The sequence below is a fragment of the Leucoraja erinacea genome, chromosome 7 (assembly GCF_028641065.1).
Source record: "Leucoraja erinacea ecotype New England chromosome 7, Leri_hhj_1, whole genome shotgun sequence".
Classification (NCBI taxonomy): Eukaryota; Metazoa; Chordata; class Chondrichthyes; order Rajiformes; family Rajidae; genus Leucoraja; species Leucoraja erinaceus.
The window spans coordinates 8,704,172-8,723,941 of NC_073383.1; the positions used below are offsets into that span (position 1 = coordinate 8,704,172).

The following is a 19,770-nucleotide window of genomic DNA, read 5'->3' on the forward strand; positions in this document are numbered from 1 at the left end:
TATGTGGATGAGAATGGTTGAATTGGTCTTCTAAACGCATGCGAGCTCACTCACAGAGACCTTCGGAGCTTCTTCTCAGATATGGCTTCAAAATACAGTCTTTTGATGAATAAATGCTTTCTTGTTGATAGAAAACAGTGAGATACATCCACATTTCTTCTGACTCGTTACTACAATCTTCTTCGAACTCCAGATTATTTTAGACATTAGAAAACTCCTCATGTCTCCGTAACACTGGCAAGATCTGGCATGTGGCCCGCATGATCCCGCATGGTAGAAGGGTTAACCTTCCCCATCGTCTCTCCAAACTAATCTAAAAACTAACCTTCTGCGCAAGCATCTAAGTTCCAAACACGCCCAAAAACACGTCATAAATCCCACCCACAATATAACGGGCATCTAAAATTTAAAGGCACATGCCATCCTCAATGACATGCAAAATAGGCCAAATGGCCACTACAACCATAACTACTCAACTATTGTACCTCCCACATTCTCAGCAGCTAATTTCTTGCTCTTGCTCACCCAGATAAACACAAAATTATTTGCATTGTCATATAATGTTGTAAAGCCATTCATTTGTTTGATAGATACAGCATGGAACTAGATACTAGAGATACAGCATGGAAACGGGCCCTTTGGCCCACCGAGTTTACAAACACCCTCAATACCTATTCACACTGGTTCCATGTTATCCCACTTTCTCGCCCACTCGCTACACACTAGGGGCAATTTACAGAGACCAATTAACATACAGAACCACAAGTCTTTGGGATGTGGGAGGAAACCGGTACACCTGGAGGAAATCCATGCAATCACAGGGAGAACATGTAGGAAAACATGTCTCCACAAAGACACCACCCAAGGTCAGGATTGAACCCAGGTCACTGGCGCTGTGAGGTAGCAGCTCTACCAGTCGCACCACTGTGACAGTAAATCCTTATATCAAATCTTAGTTATTCATTCCAACTTTTCCTAATTCTGTACATTAATGAGGATTCTGCTATTGATTTGCAAAGCAGGTACTAAGGTACCAAGTCACTCATCTATTGGTAGTTCACTTTTATCAGTAAGATTTTGGTTTCCAGTTTTGATTCTGAAAGCAGGACTTGGAAGCCTACCTTACGGTAACCAGATTACATTATTTTATAAATGGGAATAATAAAATAGCAGAATAGGTACATGTATTTATTCTCTGTTACTGTCTTCACAAAGGAGGACACAAATAACCTCTCAAACATGCCAGTGAGCAAAGATTTTTAGAAAGAGGGAGTAATTGAGGTAAAGTCAGTTTTAGTGAAGTAATAGTGCTCTAGCAGTTAATGGGGCTAAATACTGACAATCTGTCCCAGAGTACCAAAGACGGTAGCACTAAAAACTGGATGCATTGCTGGTCATGTTACAACATTCTTTAAACTCTGGCACTGTTCCTACACATTGGAGAATAATGTAATCCTAGAATTTAAAAGAGGAAGAAAGAAAAAATAGAATTACAGACCAAACTTGATGTAAGTATCAGGAAAAATGTTAAAATCTAGCATAAAAATGCAACAACAGAATAATTGGAGACTATTGATGGTATTGGACAAGGTCAGTCGGCATGGCTTTGCGAAATCCTTAGAAAACCCATTGAGGTTTGTGAAGTAAAATGAGTAAGGGAGAACCTGTGCGTGCAATGTTTTTGACCTTGCAGAAAGGTTGGTTTGCAAAATTAAATATATGGGATTGAAGTAATGCACTGGAATGAAGTATTGATCGACAGAAGGCAGAGAGTAGAATTAAATAGGAATTTTATGGGTGGAATAATGAATAGTGCGATGCTGCAGGGATTAGTGATTGGGACCCAGCTATTCAGAAATATATCAATGATTTGGATGGCAGTGCTAAGTCTAACATTTATTGTATTGTATTGTATTGTAACATTTCTAAGTTTGCAGCTGGCTGAATTTGAGAATACAAGAGGGTTTCAATGTGATTTGAACAAGATGGGCGAATAGGGAAATGCATGGCAAATGTAGATTGTAAATAAATATGAGATTGTTCACTTTGATTCTAAAGATATAGAAGACATTAACTGAATTAGATTAGGAATACAGAATGTTCAATAAGACTTGGGTGTTATTGGAAATTGAAAACAAGAATTCAGGTGCAGCAAGCAGTTCGGAAGGCTAATGATATGTCGTATTAGAATTGCAAGAAGAATTGAATACAGAAGCAAAGATCTCTTTCTACAGGTGTACAATGGCTTGGTGAGACCCCTTTTGGAATTTTGGGTGCAGTTTCGGTCACTGTATCTGAAGTTTTTTTCTATGGAGGGAGCATAACAACAATATACTGGACTGGTACTAACAAGGTAGAATTTAAGCAAGACATTAGGTTGATATTCACTGGAGTTTAGAAGAATGAGGGGATTTCATGGAAACCAACAAATTCTAACAGGAGTGAACAGGGATAATGCTTCCAAAGGCTGGAGTATCCAAAACCAGGGACCTCATCCTCAGAATATGAATATACCATTTAGAACAGATTAAGATAAATCTCTTCAACTAAAGCATGATGAACCCATGGTATTCTCCACCACAGAAGGCAGTGCAGGCTGGGTCATTGACTATATTCAAAAATAGGATAGATATATTTCTTAACGCCAACAGGATATGGGAGAATGTAGGAACAGGGTACTGTGGTGGATGTTCAGTCATAAATGTGTTGAATAAATAGCTTGCTCCCCTTATTTCCATGTATATCAAAAGTTATTTATTAGTCACATACACCAATTGGTTTAGTGAAATGCGTATGGCCATTGCATCACATTAAAAAAGAAAACATCATAACAATAATAAAGAAATTTAAGCATAAAAACATCCACCCCACAATGGTTCCCACTGTGAGGGAAGGCACAAAGTCCAGTCCCCATCCCCGTGTCCACCCATAGTCGGGCCTATTGAGGCCTCCGCAGTCGCCTTTACGGAGGCCTAATGTTCCAAGCCCTTCTCGCCGAGTGATGGTGCTCTGGTGTCGGGACAATCCTCTCAGTGGCTTGGGAAACCTGGAACGGCCGCCTCCTTATCGGAGACTGTGGCTTCCGAAGCCGACAGGCCGCACTGAATGGAGCTCCACCACTGGCGATCTCGGCGAGAGATCCCAGGCTCCTGATATAAAGTTCAGTGCCCCCGCAGCTGGCCACTCCACAGATCTGCAGCTCCGCGATGTTTCATTGGCGGTCTTCAGCTGACCAGAGTTCCAGCGGGGCGACCCGGGCAAGACATCGCCCACTCTGCGATAGCCGAAGCCGCGATTCTGGCCAGTCCCCTCAGGAAACCGCTCCAGGCCTGCTGGTAGGCCGCGAGGACGGGTTGAAGGTGCTGCCCGGAGAAAAGCCGCCTCTCCGAACAGGTAGGGACCCTGAAAAGCAGTTTTCCCCCCCCAACCCCACATAAAACGAAATAGAACTCTGAAAAACAAAACTCAACTAACTAAATATTTAAAAAAGAGATGAAAAAACGGATAGCTGCAGGCTGGGCAGCCATACCCATACAGGACGGCGCCTGTAAAATAACTTATCATGTTCTGCCTCTTTCTGGAAGTGTATACAACATATCCATGAATTTGAAATGCTAAAAGTATATATGCAGCCAAACTCAACACCTTTTTTTGTTCTAGTCAAGCAAACAGAACTGTTTTAGTGGCAGTGTTGCTATATCAATGGTTCTTTATTATCACATGTACCGAGGGACAGTGAAATTCATTTTCTGCATACAGTTCAATAGATTATTACCACACATAAATATAATCCCAGATTAAGTACATTGTATAGAAATAGCCCACTGAGATCATATACAAGAATCGCCACGGTTTGGTGCCATTTTCGAAGTCCAAGCTGACCATCGGCTCCGTTGCAGTCAAAACCTTCAACGAACGAGATGGTAAAGTCCAAACAAGATCACATTGAAATGATAGAAAGAGGGCTTCTGTTGCACAATATTTCTGTGAGTTTGGTACACATGAAAAATATGGATTGGTATATGTAACGCATGGTCAACTTGGAAAATGCATAATAGAAACATAGAAATTAGGTGCAGGAGTAGGCCATTCGGCCCTTCGAGCCTGCACCGCCATTTAATATGATCATGGCTGATCATCCAACGCAGTATCCCGTACCTGCCTTCTCTCCATACCCTCTGATCCCCTTGGCCACAAGGGCCACATCTAACTCCCTCTTAAATATAGCCAATGAACTGGCCTCAACTACCCTCTGTGGCAGAGAGTTCCAGAGATTCACCACTCTCTGTGTGAAAATCTTTCATAAAGTACATAATATTCTTCCCAATTTTAGAAAGTTTCCTTTTCATTTTTAGGATCTGATGGGTTCACTTCCAATTAGCTTTAAATTCACACTTGAAGTAACCTGGCAACGCCATTACTTTGTCTCATTAATTAGGTCTAACAAGATTCTCTAGAAGGTGTGTGCTTCTCCCAAATACCTATATCTAGATAGCTTTGGATGCATGTGTGCAGTTCTGCTATAACTCACCCATTTAATAGGAGGCAGAAACCTTTTAAGAGCCGTAGGACATTTGAACATGCCATGCTGCTGGCAGAATACCATCATCTCAATTGTCTTGTGTAGGGAAACTATTAAAATGTAACTAGCAAGATTGGTACCAGCAACCCTTTGTGCTACAGCACAGTTGATCAAATCAGGACACTAATTTTGAACTAAGGCAATCTGACTATTACTGCAATCCATCTACAGTCAGCAGCACTTGTGCATAAGTAGGGGCAGCATGCTGGAGCAGCGGTAGAGTTGTTGCCTTGGCTAATTGGCTTGGTATAAATGTAAATTGTCTCTAGTGTGTGTAGGATAGTATTAATGTGCGAGGATCATTGGTCAATGCAGACTCGGTGGGCCGAAGGGCCTGTTTCCACGCTGTAACTCTAAACTATGTATACATTTGAATAATTCTGAAAAATAACAGTAAAAAATATATAACATTCAAGCTACATTTAATTATTGTAACATGATGTAAGTATATTAATACTGCAGCAATTATTTATATATAAACCGTGTTGTTTTGAATTCCAGATGTATTTGTTTAATTACAGCAGTCTGAAGGCGATGATTTTATTTATGATGATTCAGAAATTGCATCAGCATATCTCCCTTCTCTATCATTTTGAATTTCTGAAAGTAAAAATGTATAATTTTCTCAAATAATTTAGTCATAAAATTCTTTCAGAGCTTTATTATTCAGTCCATTCAAGTCAATTTTAGTTTTAGTTGTTCCTATAAAACTAGGACAAAAGTGTTAAAATGTTTTCATATTTTAATGCAGTATGATCAATTTTGTGGTAATTGCATTTGGCAATTTAGTTTCCTGAAACAAATTCTTGATTTACTGTGGTTTCCAATGTATCCAGGAACTATACTTTAATCTGAAAGGCAATGGCTTCGGCAGAATCTGAAGCTCTCAGTGCGTTAACCATTCCTCTCAGATGCCAGAAACAGTTTCCTCTCAGGGATTTTACTTCCTTTCTGGAAATGATTTTAGTCTACAACCATTTTGGAGCTTTCTACTTCAGACAGAGTTTCCATTTGCCTAGTTCCAGAGCTGCTCTTCTCATCGCAGGTAATGCCATCCAAGTTTTATTCTTGCCTTTTGTTTACTTGTTAATTACCCAGTTTAAGTCTGTGGGGGAGGACAAGGGTTGTGTCTACTATTAAACTATTAAGGGCCTTAGTGCAGATTGACGTGGCTTGAAAGGCTGTGATAAGTTAAGCTGTATGTGTGCAGTATTAATGGATGTAACTAACTTCATGAATGCAGGGACTATGCCTAAAATATGTTTAAAATATCAATTTAGTGGGCAGGAGTTTAATACTGTATGTTGAGAAACAGCTGAGTTTTTGTGAGTTCAGGGGCCCTGTTTTACTTTTAACTGACTTCAGGATTTATGGAGGCCAGAGGCATAACAGAAATTATAACTGCTCTTTGTTAAAATCACGGTCACAGGACTCACGAGCAGTTCTTGAATCTGTTTGCAGATCCTGCCATGGGTTGTGGGCTACGAAAGCTGGAAGAGCCGGATGATAGCAGTCCTGGCAAAATATTTTCTACTCTGAAGAGACCGCAAGTGGAAACAAAGACTGATATTTCATACGAATACCTTTTGCTGGATTTTACTTTGGACATCAGTGAGTCCCTTAGCTTTATTGCTGTTTCTGTCGGAACCTTACTTAATGTTGCTTGGTTTTATGGCGTTTAACATTGATTTGATCAAAAATCAGATCGTTGTTTGAGCAGTTGCTTATTCACATTTCAGTCAATTCTCTCCGGTTTAATCAAATATATAATTGTTATTTGACATTAGCATCTGTCACCTCCAAACACATGTTGACAGCAATCTTTAGTTAAACAAAGCCACTTCAGAAATGCGTCCAAAGTTAAACATGGAATTCAGTTTCACAAAGTAAATCGCATGGATACTAAATGTTATTGTAGGGTGCTCAGTTTCTATTTAATTTAGAATGCAACCAGCAGCTTTCTCCCATAGGTGCTGGTTTGTGCAGTTAGCACCATGGCTTAAACTATCCATAGGCAAATAAACAACTCCAGATGGTAGCATTTTGGAAACAGAATATCCAGTGTTCAGTTGAGGTTTGAATACAGATCGCAATCTAAAGCAGTCATGTTATAATTCATTTGAAGATTTCCATTTACTCAGCACATCTTCAATCAGATGTTGTTTGCTAATTTGTTAAAAATAATGTTATCATATTTGATGAAAGTTAGATGACTGAAGAAGGTAGAATTAAATTAATTACTGTATTTGTTTACCATCTTGGATATTTTCTTCTGCTCGACCTCTTCCCCCACCACCGTTTCCCACCAACCCACCCCCATCACCAGCTTTTTATAGATAAACTAAAGCAGTGTCAATGATATTTTAACCTTTGCAAGCATTAGCACTGAACTTATTCCGTATTACACCCTGGTATAAAAGCACTTTGTAGTAAAAATGACGGCTTCATAACCATGACTGCTTATGCTTTGTCCATTTGAAGAACATAAACTAATTGCAGTAATGCCATTGAAAAGGGAAATGGGGAAATCACATTTGAAAACTTAGATACTTAGAGAAGAACATTTTAAAGGAACTTATTTTCTGCATTTCCTTCCTGCAAACTTACATACCTTTGTTGGGTTTATGCAGAAACGTGGAAGAAGTAACCATTCGGCATCATGCATCATGAACTATATTGTCTATTCCTCTGTGATTTCTAATGTTTTTTTTAATGGTTGAGAGCGGAATTGACTACAGTTTTGTTTCTACTCCATATAAGAATCTGAAATTGTGTCAAAAATCGATTGAGACCAGACAGCTTCAGAAGATAATCACTTTAAAAACAACTATGTGACGTCAACAACATCACAAATTAATGAAATCCACACATTTGTCTAGGACATTGACAATAGGCATGTTTGCTTGCTTCCATAGAAAATATTTTTGACTTCTTGCTTTTTGTTTTAAAGTACTCTGAACAAGAAGATTTATTGAGGAAAATTAAAAATGCCAGAATAATACAGTAGTTTCCACAGAATCCGGAATGTAAATCTGGGAACTGGGTGAAATATAGATTCTTTAATAGGTCTGAACAAAGTAAGCTGAAAAGGTAAAAATGATCAAAACATTTGTTCTCTTCCCTCACAAAGAGGAGCTAATTAACTTTTTTAGACAATAATCAATAGGTGCAGGAGTAGGCCATTTGGCCCTTCGAGCCAGCACCGCCATTCAATGTGATCATGACTTTTTTATTGTTTAACTTCCAAAATCATGGGTTAAAAGGGACATAAGGAATGGCGCCTACTGCTCCATCCCTCCTTCTATAGGTGCAGTTATATATTTTCTTTCCCCCATCACTTCAGACATCCTAATGTTGCAAGCTTCCCAGCTCAACCCATTTGTGAAAGAATGGGTCGACTGGGCATGTATTTGCTGGAATTTAGAAAGATGAGAGGGGATAGAAACATATAAAATTCTTAGAGGATTGGACAGGGTAGATGCAGGAAAAATGTTCCCGATGTTGCGGGAGTCCAGACCGGGGACACAGTTTAAGAATAAGGGGTAGGCCACTAAGGACTGAGATGAGGAAACACTTTTTCACCCAGAGAGTTGTGAATCTGGAATTCTCTGCCACAGAAGGCCGTGGAGGCCAATTCACTGGATGTTTTCAAGAGAGAGTTAGATTTAGCTCTTAGGGCTAAGGGAATCAAGGGATTTTGGGAAAAAGCTGGAATGGGGTACTGATTTTGAGTGATCAGCCATGATCATATTGAATGGCGGTGCTGGTTCGAAGCACCTATTTTCTATGTCTATGTTTCTATGAATGACACTCAGAAGAGTGTGTCTCATTTTTGCCCCCGTCCCACACTTTAAAAGTTGGTCATGTTGTGATTTAGATTAATATTAAGGCATTTCCATCCCTTTAACTGTGCCTTTTGCTCTTTTGATGCTGCAGTGGGTGACCACTATAGCATAATCAACATTTATTTCCTTTACAGTGGCAGTTTCCCTTTGTTGACAGTTGCCTCTGGGTGCCTACACAGTGCTCAAAATGACCTAAGGTCGAGGATAAAAGGACCGCATTGATAAAGGGCTAAATGTAAGACTCACTATGAACCTCTGATCCAGGAGAACCTCTGATCCAATGAACAAAATGATGGATTTACTAACAACATGGGGTCAAGTCAAGTCAAGTCAAGTCAAGTTTTTCTCGCAGCATGGCAACAGAGGCATTTGCCTGACCGTAGCAGCTGGAACAGTCCGTTGCAGGGGTGGAAGGGGTCTCCCATGATTTTATTGGCTCTGGAGTTGCACCTCCTGATGTATAGTTCCTGCAGGGGAGCGAGTGAAGTTCCCATAGTGCGTTCGGCCGAACGCACTACTCTCTGCAGAGCCTTCTTGTCCAAGAATGAACCAAGTACTGTGAGATGATGGATATAAAGTTTACTTTTGGGAGCCAACTAGATTTAAAAAAGTAACTTGGAAGAGTCGGAGAAAAGATGCATTTAACAAAATAATTAAAGATAAAGTTGCAAGTGCAGGAAAGTCAAAGTAAAACAAAACTATTCAGAAGGTCTGTCAGCATCAAACTAGAAATAACAGACCAAAATTGTTCTTTTCCACCAAAGGAATTATGCCCAAAAATCATATTTCCTTTTCTTCCCAATTTTCGTAGGAACCCAACAGACGATCAACTTTGTGCAGGAAGGAACTGCAGGTGCTGGTTTAAACCAAAGATAGACACAAAAAGCTGGAATAACTCAGCGGGTCAGACAGCATCTCTGGAGAAAAAGAATAGGTGACGTTTTGGGTCGAGGTCCTTCTCGACCCAAAACGTCATCTATTCGTGAAAGAGTAAATGAATGAATACTTCATTGTCACGGTGAAATTCTTTGCTTGCTTACCCAAGGTGTGCAATAGTCGCCATATAAAGGGTGCCGACAAAGTTACAAAGTATCCCGCACCAGGTCCAACTTTCTTCTCCCACCCTCCGCCCGCTAAGTTTCTCTAGCTTTTTGTGTCTATCTTCAGACGATGAACCCCTCACATCTTTCAAACAAATAAGTGAGGGAGCTGCATTGTGAAATTGCTCAAATCATTATGTGGAGAACTGCAAGAGGAGATCTTAAAATAATGCGAGTACTCAAAGATGACAACGAAGTTCTATTTCAAAGTGATATTTCAGGGACAGAACAATGCTTTGAGCAAAGTTATTCGACAAGGTTACTCCTTGAATAGCAATATCTTGGATGCTATGCCAGTAAATTGCAATCTCAAGACAGTTGAGGTAGCTGGGTTGTGGACAGCGACAAGAAGAAATAAATGGGCAGATGTTGCATTTTAGTTTGAGTTTAGTTTATTGTCACATGTACCGAGGTACAGTGAAAAGCTATCATCGCTTGCTAACCAGTCAGCGGAAAGACAATACATGATTACAATCGAGCCATCCACTGTGTGTAGATACATGGTAAAGGGAATATTTTGAATAAGTGCAAGGTACAGCCAGTAAAGTCCAATCAAAGATAGTCTGAGGGTTTCCAATGAGGAAGATAGAAGTTTAGGACTGCTCTCTAGTTGTTGGTAGGATGGTTCAGTTGCTTGATAACAACAAGGAAGAAACTGAGGGAGTGGCCAGTGTGCGACTCGTACTTGATAATGTTGGTGGCCTTGCCGAGGTGTAAATTGAGTCAATGGAAGGGAGTTTGGTTTGTATGATGGTCTGGGATTGTGTCCACAATTCTCTGCAATTTCTTGCGGTCTTGAATGGAGCTGTTCCCAAGCATCATGCTGTGATGCATTCTGATAAAATGCTTTCTATGGTGCATCTATATATTAGTGAAAGTTGTTGGGAACATGTCTCAACACCAGGTCACGAGGTTCTCAATCTCCTTCCTGTACTCCCGTCTTATCATTATTTGATAACGGCACACAATAGTTGCATCGTCTGCAAATTTGTAAATTGATTTGTACATGGCTGCACAGTCGTTTGTGTACAAGGAGTAAAAAGGGTACTAAGTATGCATCTTTGCTGAGCAGCAGTGTTGAGGATTATCGTAGAGGATGATTTGTACCCAATCCTCACTGATTGGGGTCTGTTGGTCAGGATGTCGAGGATCCTATTGCAAAAATGCGTGCTGACTTAAGTCCCGCAAGTTTGGTGATGAACTTGCATGGGATAATGGTGTTAAAAGCAATGCTCTCGTTTATGAATAGGAGTCTGACAAAGGTGTCTTTCTTATCCAGGTGTTCCAGGGATGAGTGTAGGGCTGGGGAGATGGCACCATCCGTGGACTTGTTGTGGCGGAGGTGAACTGCAGTGGGTCAAGGCTGCTGATCGGTAGACTTACATAGAAACATAGAAATTAGGTGCAGGAGTAGGCCATTCGGCCCTTCGAGCCTGCACCGCCATTCATCTTAATTTAATGCGATCCATAATTAGCCTCCCAAAGCAATTCATTATGATGGATGTCAAGGTCACTGGACCATAGTCGTTAAGGCATGGAATCTTGCTTTTCTTCGGCACCGGGATGATGGTAGTCTTCTTGAAACAGGTGGGTACATCAGAACGGAGTAGGGTGAGATTAAGCATGCCCATGAATACTTCCGCTAACTGATCTGCACAGCTACTAAGGATATGGCCTGGAACTCCATCTGGGCCAGTTGCGTTCTGTGGGTTCACCCTCAGGAAAGCAGATCAAACCTCTGCAACAGTGACCCTGGGAAGAGGCGCATTTCAGTCTGAAGGCCCATTGGCCTTCTGCTTGCATCGAGCGTAAAAAGCATTCAGTTCATCAGGTAGGGTCGTACTATCACCAGTGATGTTGCCTGAGCTCGCTTTGCAGCCAATTATCTTATTCAGACCTTGCTGCGTGCATCCGATGTAGATCAAACAGTATTGCTGATTTGATCCGTGTCTGGTTTTGCTGCTGATGACTTGATCCAAAATCCATGGTACACAAAAATGCTGGAAAAACTCAGCGGGTGCAGCAGCATCTATGGAGCGAAGGAAATAGGTGACGTTTCGGGCCGAAACCCTTCTTCAGACTGTGGTTCCATGTCAGGTTTTCCACACCACCACCTGATGGCATGTGGGCAGCCATGCTAGTTAGTTCAACTTACGATTCAGAGCCTACAGTACTCATTTCGATGGTCTCTATATGTATTCAAACTAAAAGTGCTTGTTATGATATATAATGACTATATCATTAGTACTTTGCACATACGAGTGTTTATACTGGGACTCAAGTTTGTCTCGCTATTGTCTGTTGGCATCCTTGATAGCATTACGGAGATCATAGCGAGCCTTCTTGTACCACTCGGGATCACTTGACTTGTATGCAGTGGACTTGGCCTTCACCTGTAAATGTACCTCACGGTTCATCCATGGTTTCCAGTTGGGGAACACTCGGATTGTCTTTGTCGGCACACAGTGTTCCATGCGCTTGCTGATGAAGTCAGTCACAGCAGTGACGTACTCATTCAGGCTAGCTGCAGAATCTCTGAAATTTAGACCAGTCCACTGACTTGAAGCATTTGCAAAGGATGTCATCCATGTCCGTTGACCAGCATTTAACAACTCTTCCTGCTTCAGATTTTGTTTGTAGGCAGGGAGTAGAAGCACAGCTAGATGATCAAATTTCCCGAAATGTTGCTGGGGGGACAGAGTGGTAGGTGTTTTTAATTGATGTGCAGCAGTGGTCAAGGCTGTTCTGGCCTCTGTTGGGATGAGACATGCTGGTACTACGCCCCTGAGGTTGGCTTGGTTGAAGTTTCCAGCTATAACGACCAGGGCCTCAGGGTGTTTTGGCTTGTGGCTGTTGATAGTTGAATACAGTTTGTTAAGAACAAGCTTGACATCTGCATGGGAGCAGGGGAGGATGTCGACTGCTGTCAGGATAGCTGAGGTGAATTCCCTCGGCAGGTATTGGGGCGGCACTTTACAGTCAGATATTCCAAGTCCGGGGAGCAAGAACTCGCCAGGACTGCCTCGCCTGAGCATCACAAGGTATTGATTAGAACGCAGTGACTGCCGTCTCTAACCTTGCCCGAAGACACTGCGGTTCATCCAGTGAAGGGAGAAGCCCTCTGGCTGAATGGCACAGTCAGATATGACAGGTGTGAGCCATGTGTCTATGAAACAACACACAGCAGTCTCTCACTTTTTTAAGTAATTCTAGCTTTAAGTTTGTCTTGCTTGTTTTCCATATTTTGTACACGAGTATGGGGAAATGGTCAGGAACGTGCGGATGGAAGTTGAGGTGGTCAATCAATGTATAAGTGTGTTCGGTGGTGAAACATGGAAGAGGTATGGCTCGAGTTTAAATGTCAAGTTGGTGCTGAAAATGTGTTGTAAATCATGAAAAATCATTAACATATCCATAAACTCTGGGATGGAAATTCTGACGTAGGAGGGAGCATGTTAGCATTGTTAGAAGATAGACCAAGAGTGGAAGCATGGGAAATAACCTAAGGTCAAAGACAACGAAGGTCAGGGACTACCCACCACAACTGAGGAAAGCCTCAGATGATGTAAAAGTTGCAATAAAGAAAATGATCAGAGTTAATAAACAGGAAATGGAGAAGCCAGAGAAAAGACCGATACCCTGAAAATAGATCTGGAACCAGCACTAGACGTTGTGGGGTGGAACATCTGTCAAACCATGACGCTGCACTAACCTCGGTAACCGAGGGTAGCTATTCTTAATGTTGGTCAGGATCCAGGCAATTGTCAAATGTACCTGGGAGTTGTGAAACATTTGTGAGGAGGTGATGCTTATTGTCTATATCTTGAGGCGCGACAGCTCATACAGCAGAACTACAGGGTTAAACTCTGGTCCAATATTCTATGACCTGGCAACTCTGAATCTATAATACAGGTTGATTCTAATTAATTCTAACTAAGATCTAAAATTAACTAAACTCTAAACTGATCTGTAGCTAATTAACCTGTCTATGCAACTTCTGCGATCTCAGCTAACAGCGATCTCAGTGCCAACATTTCCATTACGGATTACAAAAAGTTCTCAGAGCCCTTGCATAATCCAGGAATGTCTATCCTTAAAAAGAAACATTCTCCTGCTCAGAAAGATGACTGGGGGGCAATTTATGTGGTTGGGATTTTCTGTGGTCAGGCACCAGTCAGATTCTAAATTGCAGGACTTGAGAGTTTCAACCTGCACAGAGTCAGAGATGAATACCTACAGAGTCAAGATTTAATACGAACTTGAAGGGCAGCTTTTTCACTCAGAGGGTGGTGGGTATATGGAACAAGCTGCCAGAGAAGTATTAACACAGCATTTAAAACACAGGTTCATGGATAAGAAAGGTTTAGAGGGATACGGGCCAAACACTGCAAAAGGGCTAGATTAGATGGGGCATCTTGGTTAGCATGGATGAGTTGAGCCTAAAAGCCCTGTCCCACGGTACGAGTTCATTCCAAGAGCTCTCCCGAGTTTAAAAAAAATCAAACTCGAGGAAAGCACGGAGAATGAACGTAGCAGGTACGTCGGAGCTCGGAGACGTCTCTTAGCGCTAACGGCAGGTACTCGGGAAGACTCACTAACGGCATGTAAGCACGGGAAGACTCGTGAAGATTTTTCAACGTTGAAAAATATCCACGAGAGCCCCGAGTACCGACGAGTGGCCATTACCGTACATCTCGGAGTTCGAATCAGGGCAAACTCGGGAGAACTCTTGGAATGAACGTACCGTGGGACAGGGCTTTAAGGACTTGTTTCTATGCTGTATGACTCTATGACTAATACACAGAGGGTAAAATAAATCTGAAAAAGTCAGAAAGGGAGAGCACAGGGGTTTTCAGTGGCTTTTCAGTTATGAAATTCCTGATTCATTTTTATTGCAATACGTTGAGGATGCGATTGAAAGATACAGCAGGGAAACAGGCCCTTCAGCCCAGCGAGTCCGTGCCAACCATCGATCACGCATTCACACAAGTTCTATGTTAACTCAGTTTCATATCCACTCCCATCACACGAGGGACAATTTGCAGAGGCCAATTAACTTGCAAACACACATTTTTGGGAAGAGGGAGGAAACCGGAGCACCAGGAGTAAAACCACGCATCACAGAGAGAACATGTAAACTCCACACAGACAGCATCTGACAGCATCATTCAAGATTGAACCCGGATCTCTGGTGCTGTGAGGGGACAGCTCTACCTGCTGCTCTTCTATGCCGACACAGTTCTTCTTTGGTTGGAAATTTAAATTTATAGTGGACTTTGAATCCCAGTTGGGTTTGATTAGTATGATGAGTTTTGTGAAGTGTTGTGGATGTGAACCATCTGGCTCATTATATGATAGGATTTCCATACATATTGAAATTCTCCCCCATTGATTTATGACACTGCTGTGTCCTCCTTGCATTTAGACTCCTAAATGTAAATGAATCGTTAACCTTTCAGGAACCCATGATTTCTAGGCCGCTGGCTAACATGGGGGGAGAAGATGTAGCTGAATCCTCAGAGTATCTGAACTCATGAACATAATTTTCAGCATACTAGTGAGTTATTCACAAAATTCATCAAGTTGTGGACCTCACCGTGCTTTAAATCCCTTTGATCATTTTAATGACCATTGGTCCCACTTGGCCCAAGAAGCCATTCCGATTCTTTTCCTTGATCACAAAGGAACATTGTCAGTCATTTTGTTTTTATTTTCATCTCTAGTATCGCTAATATCTGTTTTAAAGAGTTAACATTGCTCATGATTAACATCCTTTTAAATGTAAAAAAAGTTTGAGTTGATCTTGGCATCTCTTACCAGTTTATTTACAAGCATCATTATTAATTTACTCAATTTCTTCAATTAGCATAACAGTGCATGCCACTCTGTTATTTCAGAAAGATTAGATAGAAATTAAGAAATCATAAGCTGGTTATCCTTGTATAGACTGTAATTAAGGAAAAGATCTCGGAATTGCTTGAAATCTTTGAGCTAAACATGCCAGATGAATCTGATTGATTTTTTTTTTGACCCAGTGAATGTCTCCTGATGTTATTTATTTAAACATACAAAGTTATTTTGAAGACCCTCAAAAGAAACAGCAATTATGCTCACAAAATTGAAAGTAAATTGTTGATGTGATAAGTAAATTGGTTGTAAGGATAGGCACACAGAGCAGGAAATCAAACTCTGCAAGTATTAGTTAGGATGTAGTTCTGATCTTCCACCCCCCATCATTATGGATTTCTTCTCTGTAACCGTAATGCTGTAATGCTATATGATAACACTATAGGGAGGTTTCACGGCAGTCGGGTCACGACCCATGACCCGTACTGTTGCTACGCTACTCCAAATGGATTATAGGGGATGTACTGCAGGTAGGCACTTACCATTGTTTCCAGCGTAGCGGGCCAGTTAAAACCCGCTGAAATTGTCAATTTTTGCGCTGTAAATAATTATGGAAATCGGGATAAGCGTGAGAGACATTTAGCCTACTTCAGAATTCCAAAAGTGAGGAGAAATGACGATAGATAGAAGTGAGAGCTGAAGGGACAACAACAGCCAGAGTGCTTGGCGAACATTGGCCGTTTGCTCACTGTATTTCATCAATTAAGGCATTGTTTGTGTTTTTTCTTGATTCCTTTGGCATCTAAAAAGTTTCAGAAGTGATAAATCTGGCTGCAAATGTTTTAAATCGCCCATGGTTCCCAAGTGGGTTTTTACATACAAAATGAAAACGCATCTAAAGAAAAATTTACAGCCAGATTTATCACTTCTGAGACTTTTTAGATAACAAAGGAATCAAGAAAAACCACAAATAATGCCTTACTTCATGAAATGCAGTGAGCAAACGCGATAATTCCCAATATTTTCAATTCCGATATCTGCACGGCCAATGTTTACCAAGCACTTTAGCTGCCATTGTCCCTTCAGTTCTCGCTTCTCTATACCTTCATTTCGCTTCACTTTTGGAATTCTAAAGTTGGGTACATGTTTCTCACACTTACCCCGACTCCCACAATTTATTTCAGTGAAAAAATTCAACATTTTGGCGGTTTTTAACAGGTAAAAAAGTACGCGTTTCTAGCATTAATAACGTACACCGGAAGTGACGGATGTCTTCCAGATGGATTGAACGGGCTCCGTGCGTCAAGCCCTATGACCGGGAAACCTTACGTGCAACCACCCTATATCATGCACGCGGGTATTTTTCTCTTCAAACTACTTGTTGTACGTGTGGATGGGTTGATTATACTCATTTATAGTACGATTTGATCTGATTGGATAGCATGCAAACATTAACTTTTCCCTACACCTCAGTACACATTGTAATAATTTTAAAAATAGCATTAGTCAGCGAGGAAAACATACCTAGAAAAAGATGGTCTCCCAGAATGTCCCAGCATTGCCCCAAAGACATGTCCATTAAGTAAAAATATAAGCCTCAGCTCTGTGGCTATGACTTGTTTCATTTTGCCAGGTTTGCAGTGTTTGCCAATGGACTACAGCGTTGTACAACTAATGTCAAAATTTGCATTGCACACCGTTCTCATTAGCATAAGAAAAAAGAGCAAGAATCATCCACAAAGCTCCTTGGACCTGCTCCACAATTCCAGGACAATGACTGATCGAATCTTGGCCTTAACCCCACTTTCTTGCTTGCATGCATATCTCTGGGCTCCTCCACAGTTTGCAATTAAATTTCTAGGCAATCATTGGCTCTTTGTGATGAATTTAGTGTGAATACCTAATAGTACTGAGGTGGTTAAAGCCTTCTATTCTTGAGAAATTCCCAACTAAAATCTATTTGTTTAGTTCCCGCAGACAAATCTTTAGCTTTATCCATTGCTTCCGTGATCTTTTTAATATAGGATTTATTATTTTGTACATGTATCTGCTCTGTTACAGCCGAGAGTCACAATGGCTTCCTTGGTTTGTAAATTTGCTGATTTGCTTTACTGATAGGATATTATATAGCCTTGAATTTCTAATATGTCCAAATGGGCAGGTTAAGTGGTCATAGCAACACATTAACATCGATTCCAGATTTGCGTCTAATTACCTCGACCAACAAGTTACAAAAAACAGATATTGCAGTATTAATGATTACGCTTTGAATGTTCTTACAAAGTTGTCGCTTCTGAGGCTTAGAATCGGGCAACAGGTAGGTAGCAGCCTTTCAAATTACTAAAATATTATCAACCCTAAATTTTGACAAAGATTAACTCTTTGTTTAAACTTTTATCTACAGGGGACAAAGTTCCATGAGATTACTGGGAGATCCTCAAGCACAAACAATTTGTGGATTTACAACATGGCATTCTGTGGCGACTCTAAAACATTAAAGGAAATTCACTTTTTATGGGTAGTTGCACCATCCAAAATGCATTCCATTAAAGCCATCACTGAACTCTTCATCACAGCCTCCCTTTCTCTGTCACTTAAAACTTGTTTTATTTCTACGTTTACCCAATTCTGATGAAAAGTCATTGACCTGAAAAGTTAACTTTGTTTCCCTATCCACAAGTGCAGCCTAACTGTTGTTCAGCCAAGCTTGCTGAAGCTTGTAAATTATTGTTTCAACGGTAGATCAATTATATAGTTTGAAATCCTGATGCTCATTTGTGCATACCCTAAAAACCCTGAGAAATGCCTTCAATTAGTATTATTCAAGCACTTTCTCTGCAGAAAATAAAAACAATCTATTCAATAGACACCCGTGTCCTAAAGTGATAATAAAGCCTTCTCTCTCCAAGCATGTCATAAGGTCTGCTTGGCCAACCTCTCCACTTATATATCTTCCATCTATTCAACTGGAACGTTTACAATTGAAATACTAAACTTAGATGGATTTGAATCTGAAGGACTATCCCTTCTTGAAATGCGGTTGGTCTATTTCTTTCCACAGATGCTGCCTGACCTGCTGAGGTCTTCCAGCCATTTGTTTTTTGCTCTAAACCTTCATGCTTTTCAGTGTCAAACAATTCAGGACTCTTTAGTGATGACATCACGGCCCATTATTATCGATGGATTAATATCTGACATGAAAACACAACTTAACTTAACAACTTCCATTAACTTACAAAAGTGTTCTTAATTTCACTGCCATGCTTTACATTCAATGTGTTCAATAACAATTACTTTGTTTATTATATAATAGTGACATTGTGGAAAGTTGCATCTACAATTTGCAATTTAAAAATTCCCATATTGTAGGAATTAGGGCATAAATTCATCTTTAAAGAGCTAATTTTTTTGTCTTTTATTCATCACATTCTAGGTTCATCAAATCCAGACGTTATCTGGATCTCTTCTCCCTTGGATCTTAATTCGAAGCTGGAAGGGTACTACAGGAAGGGATATGTTGTTGCCACCATCCACCCTACAATTCTTTCCGTGGGGCGAAGGAAACAATCACCATTAAGTTACATCCTTAGAGTTATTTTAACTAAAATAAAGTCAAGGTAAGTTAAACTAATAAACTTTTTTTTGCTTAAGCTTCAATTTATGAGCTCAAAAGTTCTAATTCAGACTGATGTTTGAAAATTCTAAACTGCTTCAGAGTACAGTTGCCTTTGAGGGTTGTAGTAATTGTTATACAGGCTTAAAGCTGTAAGTGTTTCAATTTAACCAAAGATCAGCCATGATCAAAATGAATTTTGGAGCAGACCTTTGGCAGTGCAGGCTGAGTGACCTACTCCCACTCTTGATTCATTGCTTGTTAGTTTTATTGCTGCATTTGGGGAAAAATATCCCGTTTTGAGTCCAGGTAGTTGATATCAGAATATGATCAACAAGAATATAAATTAAGATAGACACAAGCTGAAGTAACACAGCAGCATCTCTGGAGAAAAGGAATAGGTAACGTTTCGGGTCGACACCTTTCTTCAGACTGAGTCAGTCCCTCAGTTTGACCTGCCTCACCCGCTGAGTTACTCTAGATTTTTGTGTCTATCTTTGGTTTAAACCAGCATCTGCAATTCTTTCCTACATAAGAATTTAAATCATATCTGCAAATGCTTCCTGTTTAAAATTTGATGCTGAAGAGACGCGTGTGTGAAGTTGTGGTTTAAAGAGCGAAGTAACAAGCAAAATCCTGATTATCTACTAAATGGTACAAAAAAGGCTAATACATCATGTGGGGGATCCATCAGGCTAAATTATAACTGAGGGACAGGAGGCTAACCATGAGAATAAAATACTTTCCTTCTCATGGTACCTTTCTTTGCCTTTACAGGATATG

General features: G+C 40.5%; 1 protein-coding gene across 1 annotated transcript in view; it reads left to right on the top strand.

Moving 5' to 3' along the window:
• The first annotated feature begins 5,479 nt into the window (after positions 1-5,479).
• rftn2 (raftlin family member 2) overlaps positions 5,480-19,770 on the top strand; it is a 43,420-nt gene continuing 29,129 nt past the window's right edge. The window contains exons 1-3 of the mRNA XM_055637736.1: positions 5,480-5,627; positions 6,044-6,193; positions 18,808-18,991. Of these exons, the coding sequence (XP_055493711.1) occupies positions 5,540-5,627; positions 6,044-6,193; positions 18,808-18,991 (422 nt within the window). The 5' untranslated portion in view covers positions 5,480-5,539. The remainder of the gene's footprint in view (positions 5,628-6,043; positions 6,194-18,807; positions 18,992-19,770) is intronic.